General features: G+C 38.7%; 1 protein-coding gene across 7 annotated transcripts in view; it reads right to left on the reverse strand.

Moving 5' to 3' along the window:
* The window catches only part of WNK1 (WNK lysine deficient protein kinase 1), a 157,527-nt gene that overhangs the window by 19,857 nt on the left and 117,396 nt on the right, over positions 1-20,274 (reverse strand). For 2 of the 7 annotated variants that reach the window (XM_049882143.1, XM_049882145.1), the window contains 11 exons: positions 18,844-18,927; positions 11,896-12,045; positions 9,351-9,632; positions 8,567-8,664; positions 8,292-8,454; positions 7,400-7,516; positions 6,891-7,064; positions 6,626-6,683; positions 6,368-6,490; positions 4,271-5,676; positions 3,116-3,199 (listed from right to left, as the gene is read on the reverse strand). In XM_049882143.1, coding sequence (XP_049738100.1) covers positions 3,116-3,199; positions 4,271-5,676; positions 6,368-6,490; positions 6,626-6,683; positions 6,891-7,064; positions 7,400-7,516; positions 8,292-8,454; positions 8,567-8,664; positions 9,351-9,632; positions 11,896-12,045; positions 18,844-18,927 — 2,739 coding nt within the window. Of the gene's footprint in view, positions 1-3,115; positions 3,200-4,270; positions 5,677-6,367; positions 6,491-6,625; positions 6,684-6,890; positions 7,065-7,399; positions 7,517-8,291; positions 8,455-8,566; positions 8,665-9,155; positions 9,210-9,350; positions 9,633-10,325; positions 10,785-11,895; positions 12,046-18,843; positions 18,928-20,274 lie in introns of all 7 variants that reach the window. The other 5 variants (XM_049882139.1, XM_049882142.1, XM_049882140.1 and 2 more) reach the window with 5 other exon arrangements.

Here is a 20,274-nt window from a genome sequence, read left to right on the forward strand (position 1 = left end):
CTATGCCAAGAAATATGGAAGACAGCTTCCTGGCTAACTGACTGGAACAGATCCATATTCATGCCTATTCCCAAGAAAGGTGAACCAATCCAATGTGGAAATTATAGAACAATATCGTTAATATCACACACAAGCAAAATTTTACTGAAGATCATTCAAAAATGGCTGCAGCAGTATATCGACAGGGAACTGCCAGCAATTCAGGCTGGTTTCAGAAGAGGACGTAGAACCAGGGATATCATTGCTGATGTCAGATGGATCCTGGCTGAAAGCTGAGAGTATCAGAAGGATGTTTACCTGTGTTTTATTGACTATGCAAAGGCATTCGACTGTGTGGATCATAACAAATTATGGATAACACTGCAAAGAATGGGAATTCCAGAACACTTAATTGTGCTCATGTGGAACCTTTACATAGATCAAGAGGTGCTCGTTCGTTCAGAACAAGGGGATACTGATTGGTTGAAAGTCAGGAAGGATGTGCGTCAGGGTTGTAGTCTTTCACCGTACCTATTTGACCTGTACGCTGAGCAAATAATACAAGAAGCTGGACTATATGAAAAAGAACAGGGCATCAGGATTGGAGGAAGACTCATTAACAACCTGCGTTATGCAGATGACACAACCTTGCTTGCTGAAAGTGAAAAGGACTTGAAGCACTTACTAATGAAGATCAAAGACCACTGCCTTCAGCATGGAATGCACCTCAACATAAAGAAAACAAAAATCCTCACAACTGGACCAATGAGCAACATCATGATAATTGGAGAAAAGATTGAAGTTGTCAAGGATTTCATTTTACTTGGACCCACAATCAACAGCCATGGAAGCAGCAGTCAAGAAACCAAAAGACACATTGCATTGGGTAAATCTGTTGCAAAGGGCCTCTTTAAACTGTTGAAAAGCAAAGATGTCACCTTGAAGACTAAGATGCGCCTGACCCAAACCATGGTATTTTCAATCGCAGCATATGCATGTGAAAGCTGGACAATGAATAAGGAAAACTGAAGAAGAATTGATGCCTTTGAATTGTGGTGTTGACGATGAATATTGAATATACCATGGACTGCCAAAAGGATGAACAAATCTGTCTTAGAAGTACAACCAGAATGCTCCTTAGAAGCAAGAATGGTGAAACTGCATCTTACATACTTTGGAAATGTTGTCAGGAGGGATCAGTCCCTGGAGAAGGACATCATGCTTGCCAAAGTTCAGGGTCAGTGGAAACAAGGAAGACCCTCAATAAGGTGGACTGACACAGTGGCTGCAAGAATGAGCTCAAGCATAACAACGATTATAAGGATGGCACAGGACCGGGCAGTATTTCACTCTGTTGCACACAGGGACGCTATGAGTTGGAACCCACTCAGTGGCACCTAACAACAACAAGAAAGTATCAACTTGGCCCTTTTTTCATAAGATATGAAAAAATTGTAGCATCTAATGTTTCCTAGGTGACTTATAGCAACATTACTATTATGGATTGAATTGTGTTCCCCCAAAAATGTGTTATATATCCTAACCTCTATGCCTGTGGTTACAATCCATTTGGGAATGGGTTGTCTTTGTTATGGTAATGAGGCAGGACTAGTGTGGGGTGTATGTCTTGAGTCAATCTCTCATATAAAAGAGCAGATTAGAGAAGCAGAGATGGGAGAAGGGAGATGCCAAGCCACATGAAGATCACCCAGGAGCTAAGAAGAGACAAAGACCTTCCTCCAGGGCTGACAGAGAGAGCTTTCCCCTAGAGCTGATACCCTGAATTCAGACTTCTAGCCTCCTAAACTGAGAGAAAATAAATTTCTGTTCACCACGATTTGCGGTATTTCTGTTATAGCAGCACTAGCTAACTAAGACAATTACAAATAAAAGAATCATGAAGCTTCTTACTTTAAGCAGGGCCTCGGTCATCAGCTACACTTTTTTTTTTTTTTCTTGGTGAAAATATACACAGAAAAACTGGTTCCCATTCCACAGTTTGTAGACATAATTATCAGTGACACTCGTTACATTCTTCACATTGTGTCAACATTCTCAATATTTCTGTTCTAGTTGTTTCACTTGGATTTACTTATTCGCTGCCCCTTTCCCCTGGGGAATCTTCTCGCCTGTGCCTTAACATAGCTGTTGACCCCTTGGTTTTATAAAATGTGTGTGTGTGTATGTATAGGTTTTTTTTTTTTTTAAAGAAACTCAGTACTCAAGGATGACAATTTTTACTTGTTATGCTAAACTGTTACTTAGTTTAAAGGTGATTTCAAGGGATAGTTTCATTCAAGGTTTGAATAGCAACTCAGGGTCACAGCCTCAGGGACTCCTCCAGCTTCAACAGGTCTACTAAGTCTGGATTCTTTAAGAATCTGAAGTTCTGTTCCATATTTTTTTCCATTTTTATCAGGATTCATTGTTGTGTTCCTGATCAGAACATTCAGTAGTGGTAGCCGAGCACCAGCTAGTTCTGGTCTCAAGGTAGACGAGGCAGCGGTTCAGATAGACAATGAGTCCTGTAGTCGAGTTTTGTCTCTAATTCTTGAGTTTCTTTCTCTTTTGTTCCAGATGAATAAAGACCAACAGTTGTGTCTTAGATGGTTTCTCGTACGCTTTTAAGACCCCAGACACCACTGACCACACTAGGAGGTAGAACATGAACTTTAAGAACTATACTATTCCAATTCACTGGACTGTCCTATGAGACCACAGCAGTAAGCCCCCAAACTAAGAGAACTAATCCCATGAGGTGACCAGTTATGCCTAATTAGTATCAGCATCTGTAGCCACCCCCTCCCAATTTGGTGGTTGTTATTACTGCAAAACCATATATAACCTAGCATTTGCCCATTCATTCGTTTTCCCTATGTACAGCTTACTGACATCAGTTACATAAGTCATGCTGTGCTAATTTCACCCATATTCAGTGCCACCTTTGCCATTTCTATAAACAAAAAGTGACTAGCACCACTATTCCCCCCCGTTAGCGACACTGTTATAAACAAAAGGTGTTACCAAGTCAAAGCCAAATGGGAGCTAGAAGCCAAGATCATGCAATGGAGAATTTAAAAAAGTTTTGTGAAAGAAAGCAGGACACAGAACAAAATTCTGCCAAGTCTTGGGGTACCTGAGTTAGTGAAGGTCCGGGAAGGGGTGGCAGCTGTTCACTGGGTGGAGCACCAGCTGCAAGTTCAGTACCCACTGGCAGCACCTACAGACAGTGAAGAGAAATTCTATGAGATATGAGTAGTGGAGACTGCATACTAAAGAGCAAATAATCTCATCTGAATGCAGAAGCACATGAGTGAAATATATCCAGTCAAGGCAAGCTTGTCACCTGGGTTATACTCCGGTATCTGCCTCACATAAAGGACACTAGAACCACCGCTACTGTCAAAGGGGTTACCATAACGCATTTATAAAAGGAGAAGTAAAATATAGTAAAAGGGTATTTCACATAGAAAATAGAGAACAAAGGCCTTATGTACCTAAGAGGCACAGTATAGATATTCTTGAGTCATTTATTTGGTACTGTGTTACAAGCTTTTACTTAGGCAAGATTTTTCTGAGAAAAGAAAACATCAGCAGTTGGTTACTTACTTAAGCAAGGAGCAAGTCTGGTAAGAAAGGGCATCAGAACTCTTAATACCATTAAGCTATTTCTATTTTGTCTGAGTGAAGCCTCTATATTACCCCACAATAAAAAGAATCTTTTATCAATGGCAGTGCAGAAAGATGACTGGAACATAGAATATACCAGACAAAACACAGCCTTGTTATCTGGAGAAGATTAGAGAGGCTGGAAATGGCAGAATGAGAGGAAATCCATCACAGCAGAATTAGAGAATACAGTTCATTTTATTCCTAAGATTAGATTCTTTTCTCCTCTGTATTAATTTTTATCACCAACTTCCCATTTTTTTATAAACCCAAAATTGTACATTTGTATAATCTACAGCAAAGCAGAAAATTTGTTTCATTCTCACTGAAACAAAGATTGTGAACTGCTGATAGAAGCAATTAGCTCCCTTTTGGGATATAGATTATATTCAGTTTGAATCAATTAGAAAGAAATGTTTGTATTTTACTGATGATAATACATTCTTAGAAACTAGTACAGTATAATTAACCCCCAAAATCCCACCATATTTCAATGCCCAAAAAACCCAGTGTTCAAGGTATATAACATTCTAAAACCACCTTCAATCAATTTATTTAATAAATATTGAGTGCCTACTATAAGCAAGACACCTTTAAAAATGACTCTCTCTGACGATCTTACCGGAGCCTTAGTTAAAGGTGGTTTTGAGGGAGCAGTTCCAGGTTTCACTCCTGATATAGTGCTGACTGGGGTAGAAACTTGCCCAAGTGTGACCACTGACAAACCAGCTGTTCCTAATGGCAAACTGGTTGGCGGTAAGCAACTACTTGTTGTGGAAGTCACGAGTTTGCTTGGTGCAACAGCAGTGGTTGGGATGCCTGGCATGACAGTGGTCTCTACTGCTAGTGATGTCTCTAGTGAGGCAGAGGCATGTTGAGTTCCAGATGAACTGTGTTCACTAAAGAGAGATCGCAGCTTTTCCTCTAGAGTCTTTATGTCATCAATCCCAGCTTTGGGTTGTGTATCAGCATCTATTTCAGGACAGTGAGCATGCGGCTGACTGGGAAGCAAAGCTGGTTGAGGCTGACTATGAATTAGTGTCTGCTGTACGGCAGGCATACTAGCAACAGGTTGTACCAAGGGTGGGATACTAGGTGCTTGGGGTAATAAGGGTGTAGAAATAGGCCCTGCTGCTTGGGGAAGGACAGGAGTAGAAACTATAGCCGATGGGATGACCAAAGGATGTACCCCACCAGGCTGAGTAACAGAACTAGACACTCCTGCTCCAGGGGAGGAAGAGGAGGATGGTGTAGAGAGGGACAAAGCCAACCCAGTTGCACTGCTATGGGATGTTTTATCTAGTGGGTGTGCACTAACCACCACTGTTTCAGCTAGAGTAGGAGCAGAGCTGCTACTGCTAAGCTGAAGGGATGGCTGTGAAGCTATGATTGGGAAAGGAGTGGTGGCAGAAACTGATGTTAAAGTGGCTACTCCAGTAGTACTGCCTGCAGCCTGCTGAGATAATACAGTTGGAGGCTTAGCACCTGGGACAGCAGTGCTACCCACTGCAGAGGTTGAAGTTGTGGAAACTGTTATAGATGGGAGAGTGCCTGTAGTAGAAACAATGCTCACGCATGTGGGGGTCAGAACTGACTGGGATGTTGTAGATATAGAGACGACTGTAGGTACTGTGACGCTTGAAACCACACCGGTAAGTATTGGTGGCTCAGATACAGATGGTATAGGGAGACCACTTGAAGTTATTACAACCCCACTAATCCCTTTTTCAGTGGGCACTGTAACCTCAGACTGAATTACCGATGTGGGTATGTCAGTAAGAGGGATGCTAGTTGCAGGGACTGATACTGATGGTGTGGCTGCTCCTGTGGCTGGGACTCCGGCAATGGTACTCATGGGAGGAGGTACTACTGGAAATACTGGTCCTGTATGACTAAAGTTTGGAGGTGCTGTACTGGGTCCTTCTGTCATTTGGGCATGTTTAAGTTTAGAAAAGGCTTGTTGTAGACTAAGAGATGAAGCAGAGTGTGACAAGTTCATTTCAGGGCCATGAGATGCAGTGGTGGCAACTACAAAAGAAAACAAAAAACAACAATGAAAAAATAAGAATCATTGCATTTTAAAGGGATAGAGTCAAATGACTGCCCCAACAACCTATTTTTAGATTACCAACATGCCACACACCAGCAAGGTCTAGAGTCCCTCTCAAGGAAATGATAGGGTTTTAAACAGTAGTTTGATCCAAGTAAGTTATCTTCTATGAGTATCTGTCCCTGGGTGTCACAACAGTTAAGCACTCGGCTGCTAATCAAAAGGTTGGTGGTCTGGGCCCACCCAAAGGCTCCTTGGAAAAAAGGCCACTGAAAGCCCTATGGAGTGCAGTTCTGCTCCAACACACATAAGGACACTGTGTCACCCTGAGTTGAAACTGACTCGATAGCAACTGGTTTGGTTTTTGGTTTGGTATGAATACCTACGTCTGAAACAACACAGCATAACCTCAAAGTGTATCCAATAATACTAACTGGAGAAACAAAGACATACTACACCAGGCTATATCTAATGTGGCTGCCCTTTCTTGGCTTTTTTTCTATAATCCTCTCTATTCACTATTTCCTTCCATTATATGTTCCAGTTTCAATTTTCTACTCTTCTTTATTGTCTATGTCACCACTTGAACTACTGCTTGATGACCAAGCCTCCAACATAGCAGAGATGCTGTAGGGTTTGTGTAAGTGTATGGCAGAATCAAGTCCTTACCTGTATCTGAGATTTCACTGGTGAAAAGTTTTGATTCTCGTAATCGACTTTCTGGCACAGGACTCACTATAAATCGTCTTCCAGCAGAATGAACAACTTGAGTTAAAGAACTAGTAGGAATGCCTAGCCAAAAAAGAAGCAAATCACTTGACTGAATTATTATTATATATCTTGTTACCAACATGGGGCTTCAAGGTGTCTTTATTAGCACACAGCTTCTTAATGGTAAGAGCAAATATGGAAAGAAAAGTAATTCACCTATTTGCTGTGGCATGGACGATGCAGGAGCTGGTTGTTTGAACTGTCCTTCCAATTTCTACAACAAACAAAAATGATTAAATTCATTCTGAAATGCAATCTCAATGATTAGGCAAAGCAAAACTCTACATGCAAAGACAATATAAATATTTGATTATCTCAGTGACAGCACAATGTGGTCTCACTGGACTTTTTGCATGGAAAATTTAGCACTGTGAAAATATTTAAAGACAACAAAGCTTTACTTTGGGAATAGTGAACTTACCTGAGAACCTGAAAAGCCATAGTCATCCTTTCCCTGTAGACTCTCCAGTCCCTGGTCACCTTCTGGCTCCACACTGACATCCTCACTGAGCATTTCATCAGCTTTTTCAATAATTTCCCGCACTTGATCCACGAATGACTCTCTTTCTATTGCTAGAATAAAATCATTGTTCACCTGTAAAAGAAGTGCATTGTCAGTCTGATTAGTGCAATGTTTTTCTAGCTTTAAGTCATTCAACTACCACTTTCATGGCTTCTGCCCTATCTGCATACCACTTGTACTATTATTTATTTGGTATTTAATTAGCTCCTCCGTTTTTAAGAACTTTAATAGTTAGACATATCCTAGGCAAAACCATCTGTAAATCACAAGTCAGATGTACTACTTATATTGAAATAAATGTGTAACTACCAAAAAAAAGGGTTACAAAATATTGTATGTTTGTCTATGGTGGTGGATATTAAGATCAAGTACTAAGGCAATATTTGGAACTCTAAATGCAGACATACCATAATTGCTGCTATCTCCTCAGGATTGTCACCATCTAGGTCAAATCTGAATGTAACCATTTTTCGATTATGAGTCTCTAACTGACATTCTACTACCCGGTCTCCTTTATTAGAAACCTAAACGAAAAAAAGAAAAGGTATTACATCTCAGAAGACCATACACAGCTTTGTTACCAAATTTGAGAAAGTAATGCAGATTATCACTTGAACTCCACATTAGAAAGCATAATGTTATCATTTTTCCCTGGACCACTGGCACTTAGCTTCTTAAACTGGTTGCAAGAAAACCGTTTGAGAAGATATCAGCCTCTCGGCTACTCACTCATCTTCCACTGAAGCAATGTAAAGTCAGGGGGCAATGAACATCTTTCTTCTACACATTAAAGCTTCCTACCCACTTTCTAAAAAGTAAATATTACCACAGAAATACGAAATTTTAGAGTATCATTTGGGTAATCAAGAGTTCCTCAACTTTCATCAATACACCTGAGCCTGAAAAAATATTTAAATGATATTAACTGTTGGCCTTGTTATAGCTTTATGAGCTACATTTTCATCTCTTCTTTTTGAAAAATGTGATATTCATTCAGACGGGTTTGTGAAGATTAAATGAGAAGTGTTACCTATATTATCACACAAAGATTAGGTATCTTTATTTTATGACGTGAGGGAACTGGATTAGATGACCTCTAAAATCCGAGCTATGGCTGCCAACCAAAAGGTCGGTAGTTCGAATCCAACAGGTGCTCCTTGGAAACCCTATGGGACAGTTCTACTCTGTCCTATAGGGTTGCTAGGAGTTGGAACTGACTGGATGGCAGTGGGTAAAACCCTTTTCAGTGTAAAATTCCTTTAATTTTATGCAGCCCATAAAGAAGCATACTTAACTTACATTCAAAATTCTCAGTTTTGGGCGGGAAGTTTTCTCATGACGAGAGCGACTTCTTACTGATTTTCGATAATGCCGTTTTGTAGTTCTCCCTTCATGCCTTCCACTGGAAGATGGGACATTCTCGTTGCCATCACTCATACCTGAAGCAACATCTGAATGTGCACTAAAAAAAAAAGTTTGATTTATAATATGAGATTTAAAGGTCTGACAGATTTGAAGTTTTACACCATTCTACTTAACGGTCAAGGAAGGAAGAGAATTTTAGTTTTATATACCTGTCTATAGAAGAGACCAATGTGGTAGGCTGGGTAGGTTGTGGCTGTGCTGTTGGAACTGGCTCTGGAGGAGCAACCTGAGAGACTCCATGGGTGCTCTGTGAATGGGAAGGATAATTAGAATCTTGGTAATCATATATTTTATTTATCATTCACCATCCCCAATAAGCTACTCCTTTTTTTTCTTATCCCTCCCTTAAGTCACAGAAGCACTAAACTCACTAGTAATTCTTAATATTCAGGATTAGAGACAGTGGTCTTAAAATTCCAAAAGAAGTTTCTAAAGCTAGTCTTTGGTACAGACTGCATGGTGAGATCAGCCAACGTATTTGCTAGGTAGTGTGAAACTACAACTTGCCATGCAACCAGCATCTTACCAGAACTGTGCAATAGTGCAGGCAGAGCAAAGTGCAAAGATGATTCAGAACTTCCTCCCAGTAGGGCAAAAATGATTGCTGGGAGCACAGCAGGATAAGATACTCTTATGACTGCCAATGGCAAAAGTTTGTGAAAGGTAAGAATCATGGCTAAAGTACTAGCTAGAGAAGTGAAGTGCTAACAGGGTTAATCTTCTCCAAGGCACACTCACTTCCCAACAGAACAGCCAGTGGCAACAAGGCCCCCACATTGGCATTTCATTCTGCTGTAAGAAAAAGTCATTCAGAAGTTAGTTTAAAATAGTCTCCAAATTAGTTCTAAACCAAAGGAGCCTATGATTCTTCTTTGTCATTTTTATCCCATGATATTTATGTTTTATATATAAACATGCAGTAATTCCATTTACCTCCAGAACTGCTTGCTGGGAGGATGCAGAGGGGGCTTGTTGTGCTAAACTCACTGCTGGTTGGGGCATTTGAACCTGTCCTCCTATACCTCCCATAGGAACCAAAATATTTGATTCCACATAAGGCTGCACCACTGTAGGAAAGTAACCTGGTGTAGCCAATGCTTCTGTGGGCATGGGAGGGGATAGGACTGTAGAAGGGATGCAAACAGAAACCACGCTGGAAGAGGGAGCAATATTTGCATCTCCTGGGTATTGTGGTGGCAGTCGAGATGGGAAGCCCTGTGATAGAAATGAGGAAGGTAGTTAGTGCAGGTTGGGTCATCAAATTAGCAAAACAGCAAGACATGCAAAAAAAAAAAGCACATAGCAAAGAAGAACAGGAGCCCAATCACTCCTTCTATAATTTAATGATGGACTGGTTCCAATTTAAGGGACAGGACCCTACAATCATACTTTAAACTACTGGTTTTTCCCCTCCTGGAGATAATATAGATAGGAATAGATTTGACAGTTCCTTCTAGAAAAATATCTACTCTCTAGCCAATTCTGAATGGCCAAATGCAAAAAATCTTCAAGGTATCAGTCAATCTGGTCATATCATGACATGCTTCTACATCTAAATCCTGAAGCTTTTTATTGTTACGAAGTTGGTTACTCTATTTTAACTATAAAAAAAATAGCCTGATGTACTCTACTATTAGCCATATCTAGCATTCAGTCAGCTTACACTGAATACTTAGAGAAGCACTTTCCTCCCAAGAAGTGTCTTGAAATAAATGGACAGGAATCATCAGACACCACTGCCCTATCCTTGCCCAGAATTTTACTATTTTTACTTCTCTAGTTGAGACCAACAACTTTTGTTATTGACAGGTATTCTGATAATTAGTAGCCTTTTAAGTCCTTGAAAATATACTATTAGAACTGAACCCTCTGATACCCTCTTTTTTTTTTTGCTATCTAGCACAATACCTGGTACAGAACATCTCCAGAGGGAAGAGGAACCTCAGCAGCTTGTCCAAGGTTAGCTGGTATTCCCATGGACTGAACTGCTGGTTGCAGGAGCTGTGGGTGAACCTGACTTGGCAGCTGAGTCACAGGCTGCAGAAGGGTTGGAAGTTGACTAGGAACCACAGTTGATCCCCCTGGGATTGCAGCTGCTGTAGCAGATGAAGCCAAGGTGAGCAGAGGCTGATTAATGCCAGCTGCCATGGTGATGGGAAGGGATGAGAAACCTGTCTGAGCTGTAGATGCATGAGGAGTTGATATGGGAATTTGAGAGCCAGGGTACTGCGGGAGTAAGGAAGTAGGGAGTGGCTGTCCCATAGGGAGGAAATGAGTAGCAGAATGGGCTGGAACAACTGAGGGTTGTGTCGCAACTGGGATCTGAGGTTCCCCTTGGATAGTTGGTACTGGCTGGGAAACTGGAAGCTGAGAAGGTAAAGAAAAACAAAACAGATAGACTTTTTAAGAAAGATGGCCAAAGCAGGATTTATATATTAGCCAAAAAGAAAACAAAAAACCCAGCATACATTAGTGTAAGTTAATATGCATACAAGAATAGGGAAAGGATAGCAGGAGACAAAAAGGCTGACAGACTGGCTACTGTTCCATACTTTTTACTGCAGAATACTTTGCTAATGCTTTATCATTCAACAACAAAAAGAGAACTGTTCCTTGAGCATTTTTTTTTTAAAGCTTTGAAATATATTTCACATACCATAGTCCATAAACATGTTCGCTGTCATTAAATCTATGACTGCTATTACAATAGTTACTGAAATTGAAATTAATTCCTTCCCCGTGGAGTTAGACTTTATCTATATTGCTTCTACAATTCTTAAGTCTAACTAACACAGCCCTACACAAGTAGACATAATTACCATACCTCACTGATTCTAGGATGCAGTCCCTGGCCCCCATCATTTTAACATCTGTGAAACTGGGATATATCTTAAAACTGATGACATCTCAAATGCAATGAAACATGATAACAACAACATACAAGCACAACAAGTATCAAAGATAAAATTGAAGAAAGATTATTCAGAAGAGCATACCTCCTCCTGCAGGGTAGTTTTCAAGGGATTAAAAGAACAACTACTTAGAAAAAGCACCATTCCATATAAGAGTTTATTATGACTTACTGTCAGTAGGCTATAAGGGGGAACAAAGTACAGAAATCTACATGAAAATACAGCATAATTGCGAACTCAGAAGATTAGATAAAAACTGACACAATTCTAGAGAGTATCATCTAAGATTCATGTATTTAACTCATTAGTTCTAATACCTGTCAAATCTATTTTAGACTGATAAAGCTAAATGTTCAACATTTTTGGATTGTCACTGTTGTTAGTTGTACTCATTTATATTAACCAATGCACATGTGCAAAAGAAGCAGCTTTCACCTAACTTATGCAGTGATATTAACCATCTTCAATAAATATTTCACCGTTAGAAGAAAAGATGACCTATTCACATAAAAGGACAAGTTACACAGGGATCCCTTTTAGCATCACTTCTGAAATAAAGCGTTTACCTGTTTTCCAGCTGACACCTGAGGCAAGACCTGTGGAGCCTGAGGTTGACTCGTTGGCTGTGTAGTAGTGGCCTCACTGGAGGCTGATGCCTGTGGAAGTGAATACTGCACTATCTGCTGAGGAGGGCCTGTCTGCTGTATTCCCTGTGGCTGAGAATAAAACATAAGGATTTAGTTTTAAGTCATTAATAGCATGTTCCTAAGAAACTATGTTTACCTTCAGTATTTGTAAATAATGACAATTTTAGTAATCGAGACATACACAAACCCAAATTCATCAATTCCTCTTACACACCCGTTTTTCCTCTGGTGTTCTTGATTTGTGATGGCACCAATAAGGACAATTAACCAATGTTTCAAAACCTGACCTACCATAGTTTCTTCACCCAATATCCGCCTTGCCTCAACAGCAGGTCATTAATAAACTCCTTTACATAATCTGGGTCAGATAATCACATCCAAATTGCACTTGGCCCCCACTTTTTCTCCATTTCTTGGTGTCAGCTCTCACTTTGATTCCTATATTAGGCTAATTCAGGCTCTTCCCTTAATCCCTTTTCCTTAACCTATTTTATCAACTGCATAATTAATATGCTTAAAGAATAGGTCTGCTTATGGCTACAAAATAGTGGGGGAACGCACTGAATCTGGAATCGGGAGACAGCTTCAAATTTTAGCTCTACCATTTGTTAGCTGTCATAGTGTCAAGATGGTTTCTTCCCTTGAAAACAAGAAAGCTATCAAGTAGGGCAAAGGGGATGACATTTGGAAATCAAACATGTGCTAGGCACTGTGTTACAGGACACCTCATGTAATACATGGCACATAAATAGTATTCAAATAATAAATTTTATAATAGACCATACAGACAAAAACATAACCATAATCCCTAAATCAGTGTCATGTCTAACGAATAAAAATCTGAACTTTATAGCTGACTTCTAAGACCATTTAATACCTACAACTAACTTAAAATTTTTTTTCTTTTGTAATACAAAAACAACACTTGTTTGTAACAAAAATTTTAACCAACATATCATATCACAAAGTTAAATGAAAGTACTCCTTCCCCATTCTCCAGAAGCAACCACAATTAATGGTTTGGTGCATCACCACTTTGGAGTTTTTTTCTGTGAATAAATGGTCATTTACACACAGGCACATTCTTTTTTTGTTGTTGTTAAAACAAAAGCATGTCCATCTTGTAAGTGTTGTTCTATAACATGTTAATTTTATTTCTTTTCATTTATCAATGGCATTAATCTCCTAATGATAGATATTTTGATTTTTTTGCTGCTTAAAATAAGCCTTTCATACATGTCCTGGTATACCCATATAACTTATTGGTTGCTGCTGATATAAAGATAAGCTATTGTATATTTATTACGTATCTATCTAAATGAGCTTCTTAGATTTTGTTAGGTGATATTCTGCAAATATTTTTGCCCTCCTGATATTTATTCTTTAGTTCTTTCTTAAATTAAAATCACCAAAAGAATGATGAAATATAATGGTGACAGCAGTCATGTTTGTTTTATTCCTATTTAATGATGTTTGATGATGGATTCCTATTTAAATTTTTAAAAACTTATTTTCAGCAACTAAGAAAGATACATTATTAGTAGCCAACTATAAGGCAACTCTGAACATAAGACAATTTCCTCATTTTCCCACTGCGAAAAGGAACTAAAAAACCAGAAAACCTTTTTGGCCAACCTGAATACAGTTGAACTTTAAAGACTATGGATGAAATAGCTATAAACACCTACAAAATATTTAACTCATTAATTTACATACCTAAATAAGACTGCATATTACATAAATTAACTTGGAAGTATTTTTCCTTGCCCTCATATTCAAACTCTTCACATGTTAATAGTGTCTTTATCTTCACTGAAGCTACATCATGCATGCTCTCTAATAGTTTTCTGGAGCCTTATACTTCCCTTTAAGTTGTGTCTTGTGATAAAACTTGGCGGTGATCAGCACCTGTTTGAATATTAGGAGAGCTGGATTTTTTTTTCCCTGCAGTATTTTTGTAGGTTTATTTATATTCCTGTAACCTTTGTTAACTTCTTAAAATGATCTTTAAACAAGCTGCTTACAATGATATACAGTACTTTAGTGAAATAATGTCCCTAGGAATAAGGACTAAATCCATGTTTGTTTGTTGATCTTCTGTTTTTTAACCAATTCTGTCAGATGTTCTCTACTAACATTCCCACATACAAAATTTAAGGTCCTTGCTGGCATATTTGGTGAGAACCAGTTCTGCTTTATTCCATTTTATTTATTTGGTTAGTACTGTTCAAAATAAAGAACAGTTAGAGAGCCCTGTAATATGAGAGTATGATAAGGATTTGAATATATGGTAATGCCCCTCTTTTCTAAGTGATAAACTTGAAAATTCCCACCTTCTATTTGGGCATATGGTAATCATATGGTACTCCCTCTTTCCCAACCTCCTCCCCAAATGTTAAGGGTGAACCATAGTTGTATCAAGATTTGGATTCAACTGACTCCTTTCTGAATCTATACTCTTACATACCTAAAAAAAAAAGAATGTTCTAGCTAAGCTAAACTAAAGGTGTATTTATGTCCCACACTTTTCTTACCTTGTCCATACTCCCTCTTTTGGGGTTGGGGGCCCCGTAATATTCTTTATTCCTGTATCTGAGTCTAACTTAGAGTCCAATTCAAATGCCATCTCTTTCATAAAGCCTTCCTGATACCCCCTTTCTGCTCAGGAAAGAAGTAATCTTTCTCCTTTCATGACATAACTGGGTAGTTAAATGGCAAGCTGTGGCGCCAGACTACTTGGATTCAAATTGTTTCTACCTCTTACAAACTGTGTAAACCTGGGTAAATTACCCAACTTCTTCAACTCTCAGCTTTCCCATATGTAAAATGCAAAGAATAATAGTAACTACACTCACAGGATTTTTTGTTTTTTAATTTTTATTGTGCTTTAAGTGAAAGTTTACAAATTAAGTCAGTCTCTCACACAAAAACTTATATACACGTTGCTACATACTCCCAATTGCTCTCCCCCTAATGAGACAGCCTGCTCCCTCTATTCTCTCTTTTCGTGTCCATTTCACCAGCTTCTAACCCCCCTACCCTCTCATCTCCCCTCCAGGCTGGAGATGCCAACATAGTCTCAAGTGTCCACCTGATCCAAGAAGCTCACTCCTCACCAGCATCCCTCTCCAACCTATCGTCCAGTCCAATCTCTGTCCGAAGAGTTGGCTTTGGGAATGGTTCCTGTCCTGGGCCAACAGAAGGTCTGGGGGCCATGACCACCAGGGTCCTTCTAGTCTCAGTCAGACCATTAAGTCTGGTCTTTTTATGAGAATTTGGGGTCTGCATCCCACCGCTCTCCTGCTCCCTCAGGGATTCTCTGTTGTGTTCCCTGTCAGGGCAGTCATCGGTTGTAGCCGGGCACCATCTAGTTCTTCTGGTCTCAGGCTAATGTAGTCTCTGGTTTATGTGGCCCCTTCCACTTCACAGGGCTTTAATAAGGATTAAATGAAAACAGGTAAAGGGCTCTGCACATCGTATATAATGGTAGCTATTATCTTTATTATAAGTCGGAATCGACTCCACGGCAGCGGGTTTGGTTTTTTTTTTTTTTTTTGGTCCATTATCTTTATTTATTTTGTAGATGTCTACATGTGTTCACCAGCTTATTTGGTATCCTTGAAACTAGTTCTTATCTGGTCTATCTTGGTAACTCCTTGGTGCCTAGCAAATGGCCCTTCAGAGCATGAACTCAATTAGTAAAAAACTGTTTAACTGGGGGATGGGGAATCCATAAAAAACGAGCAGTTTCATGGGCATATGCTCTCACTCTTAAGAAAACTGAAAGGCATGTATGCCAGTTATATCTTAGAGCATTATGGGAAAACTGGTATCCCTGGGTAGGCCAGTAGTTCATGATTATTTGATAGTACACAATCACAGTGTTACTAATAACCAATACTTCAGTCAAACAGGCATGGTTTAGCACAGCTGCTTGACGTCATGCTTTGCATAAACCTGGCTCATGAAACCTGTTCAAGCTTCCTTTACTGACTGTTGGACACTGGTGTTATGATGAGAAAAATGTTTTTAAGTCCTCAGTTGGACAGAAAAGTAAGAGATGCCTAAAGACTCTACAGGTACTCCAAGGAAGGAAATTATTAAGTTAGTACATCAGCTCACTAACTTGCTTGTGGCACCAAACCACCCCGTTTCCTGGTAGGAGGGATCTACTTTTGGTACCTCCAAAGACCACTTGAAGGGACTCTTGATAAAAACATGAAAAAAACAATCTCCCTCTTAATATGTCCCAGAAATCTTTGACATAGAGTACATTTCTTTCCTTAACTATAATAAAACTAGAGATATGGTTCCCTAGGGTGGGCTTGAGACCCGACAGTATTTAAAACAAAAATCACACCTAAAAATAGTATAAAGGGTTTTCAATCTTTCTTTATGTGAAACCCCAATAACTAAAACAAAGGCAGCTTCTTGGGTACCTTTGCAGAATTAAATCTCTGTAGGATACTGTATTTAATATAGAAAAAAGAACACTATCCTAGAGATGTTGAATTCTAGGCTGTAACATTTAGCTTCATTAACTTGTTGATATGTGACTGTGGAAAAGTTAAATATTCTAGATTACATACATATCTTTTATAAATTGAGGGCTTAATTTTAATATTCTACTAAACATAAATATCATGCTTTACACCTTCTCCTCAATTATCAACTATCTCGTTATCCAATATTTTGCATTTAGGACATATGTCTGGCAGTAACAAATGCTGAAGTGCCAAGCAAGAGTAACACTGGCTGTGATGGTTATGTGTCAACTTGGCTAGGCCATGATTCTCAATGGTTTGGCAGTTACTTAATAATGCAATTTGGTACTTTCGGAATGATGCAGTCATCCTGCATTTTATGACTTGATGTGGTCATACTACATTTTCACATAATGCCAATTTTTGTATAACAACCCGGTCTTTGGAACCTAACCATGTAGGTAAGTGAGGAGTGGGTATATTTAAAATAAGCCATGATATAAAGTATGTAATATAAAAACATCACTAAATCAGAAATTAATTGTTGCTTGTACTATGGAGATAGCAATTTATCTTTTCCCAGAAGAGTCAACAACCTTAATTCACTTAACCTGACATCTGTGGGATTGTCTTCCACCATCCTTGCATACTTTTCTCATCAATGAACTCCAAAGCCTGATTCAATATCCTGTTTTCATTTGGTGGTAAATACATACACACACACACACACACACACCCCACCCACAATATGAAAGATATATAACATATTTGTTTGGAAAAGGAAAAACAGAGCACAGTCTAGTGGGGACAACCTACATCCAAAGACGAGCAAATTAGGAGACTGGTACCCGTGACAGTGCTTCTGTCCTCAACCAGCTTTATGGAAACTGTAATTTATATTCTTATTAAAAAAAAGAAAAAAAAACCCAAACCTGTTGCAGTTCAGTAGATTCGACTCATAGCGACTGTATAGGACAGAGTACCACTGCCCCATAGGGTTTTCAAGGAGTGGCTGGTGGATTCAAACTGCCAACCTTTTGGTTAGCAGCCGAGCTCTTAACCACTGCGCCACCAGGGCTCCGATAATAGAATAAAATTGAACTTGTTGAGGTTGGCAAAAATGTGACTACTTGAATTTAATCATAATCATATACAGATTCAGATTACCTATCTAAAAGAAAGGGCAGGGGTAAAACAAAGCAAATAAAAATTTAAATTCCACAAGATAGAGAGGTATTGGTCACTGAATGAAATGTATGTATAACCAAACTAATCAATTGCTTCTGTACAAAATGGTTTGAAGTGATTTTTATCTTGTACAAGGAATACCAAATCTTAAACTGGTATCAAATGCTACATGGCCACATGCTGGACTAAAAGTGAGCTATGTATAATTAGGGAAATTAGAAGCTTTGTTTAAAAAACTAAAAGAAACAGAAGCCGACTTATAATTTGGTGATCAAAAAATACACTTCTTAGGGAGCTACCAATAAGATAATTCATCAGGAAGTTTTTATGACCATATAGTGGGTGTAACTGAAACAGCCAATAAATATTCAATTGCACAAAGAAAGCATTAGCCCAGTGCCGTCGAGTCGATTCCTACTCATAGCGACCCTACAGGACAAAGTAGAACCGCCCCATAGAGTTTCCAAGGAGCGCCTGGCGGATTTGAACTGCCGACCTCTTGGTTAGCAGCCGTAGCACTTAACCACTACACCACCAGGGTTTCCGTAAGGAAGCATTATTCCCATGCAAACAATCACAACTAATATTAGTGATACTTAATTTTAGAATGACCAGCTTGTGATGCTGAATACATTGCAATAATCTCTTGAATTCCTTGAATCTTCGGGAACACAACCCCAAATCAGAAATTAAAAAGAAAAAAAAATTTTTTTACAGTATTCCTGAAGTACTTGTTTTTAGGCTTTCACTCCATGCCTCTTAGCATAAAATCTGATACCCTACCCCCATAGGAAATTAGAAATAATTAAAAAGGAGGGGTACAGGATTATTACAGGCAAGCACAACGAAAGCTATGACAAAATGCTCACGAAGGAACAAGTCATAAATATAAGTAGAAACAAAATTGATATTCTTTGTATTATTATCTGTAGACTCATTTATGAAGGCAAATTTATAACGTATCAGTAACAATGATTCTTTTAAATTTTAACGTATGTCTCATTTATTAGATTTTTAAAAAATATAACAAAAAGAGAAGGTTTTCTAAAATGTTACTGAACAGAAAAAACGCTGTATCTCTTAATTTTCCTTTCAAAAACTTAGCAAAAGCCATTCACATCAGAAATCTAATTCATGAAAGATGTAAAACAGTGCTTTGTCTGCTGTTAATCCATTAGCAACAAGTTGTTCTCACCTGCTGAGGATGTTGTATGGGTTGGGAAGATGGAATCCCTGTTAAGCTACTTGAGGCTGGCTGACCCTGGCTCTGTCCCTGTGCCTGAAGGAAAGAAGGGAACATAACAAATTAAAAAACTGTATTGAAGACGAAGATAAGTATATAGAAGACAGGCTTTTTGCAATAAATATTTAAGAGCTCGCATGAAAAAAATGAAACATTACCTTGATTAAGAATATACAGAAAAGCCTCTGGGGGCATTTCTTGTAAGAAAAATTTAGAGAAGAATCATATCACGTATCATATTCTGATACCAGGCAAAAACCACTGACAGTGAAAACCTAACCTACCACTGCTACCCAGGCTATAATTTTAGCTGGCTATAATATGTAACAGTAAGAATCATAATAAAATTGTCATCAGAAATATAATAATCAGGAAAAAAAGTGGTAAGAGTATCAATGTGAAAAAGTTTATCTGGACAACTAATTTTAAAAACGGTATTTGATAACATCAATGCTAAGTTGGTAGCTTTTCCTACTTCTTGTACTGTCATGTTGACTTTTATCAGAAATGTTAAGAAAATCTGTTACATTATCAACTGCTAAGTACCTAGAGCAATGATTCTCAGCCAGAAACAATTTTGTCCCCCTCCCCAGGGGATATTTGGCAACATTTGGTGCTATTTCTGGTGGTCACAGTTGGGGGAGGGTGCTACTGGCATCTTAGTGGGTAGAGGCCAAGGATGCTGCAAAACATCCTACAATGCACAGCAACAGCCCCTCCTTTCCCACACAACGAAGAATTATTCAGCCCAAAATGTCAACAGTGTTGAGGTTGAGAAATCCTGACCTAGATTATCTCAACTATCAAGCAATCCAAGTTCAAAAAGACAGTAACTCTAAATGAGAAAGTGAGACATGAATGCTGGACTATATAGGGAGGTCAAGGAAATGAAAAGGTCCACTTTAATTCAGAAGGGGTTCTCCGAAGCTACTTGGATATGACATAATATTCCATTGCAGCTTAACTACTATAGGTATTCATTCATTGTGTAATATGTCTATAAATTAAACATTCTGTTTGATATTTGACAATTCACTTTGGAAAGTTTAAAGAATGGCCAGCAATGCATTAAGATTTGTGCTAGGGGCTATGACAACTAGAGTGCTGATGTGAATGTACTGCATTCCCATACAATATAACTTCGAAGTTTCTGGATCTTTTTTCTTTGCAGTACTACTCTGATATTTTGTGTGCTTTCTCTGGGGTTGTTTACGCCCTTGATGGGGAAAAGACATAGGAAGAACATACTTTATAAAGGCATACAATATAAATACATATAACTATATATAAATTTAATATGCAATTGCATATTCTCCCGTTGGTGCAGCAGTTAAAGTGCTCAGCTGCCAACTGAAAGGTTGGCGATTTGAACTTACCAGCTGC

The sequence above is a fragment of the Elephas maximus genome, chromosome 4 (assembly GCF_024166365.1).
Source record: "Elephas maximus indicus isolate mEleMax1 chromosome 4, mEleMax1 primary haplotype, whole genome shotgun sequence".
Lineage (NCBI taxonomy): Eukaryota > Metazoa > Chordata > Mammalia > Proboscidea > Elephantidae > Elephas > Elephas maximus.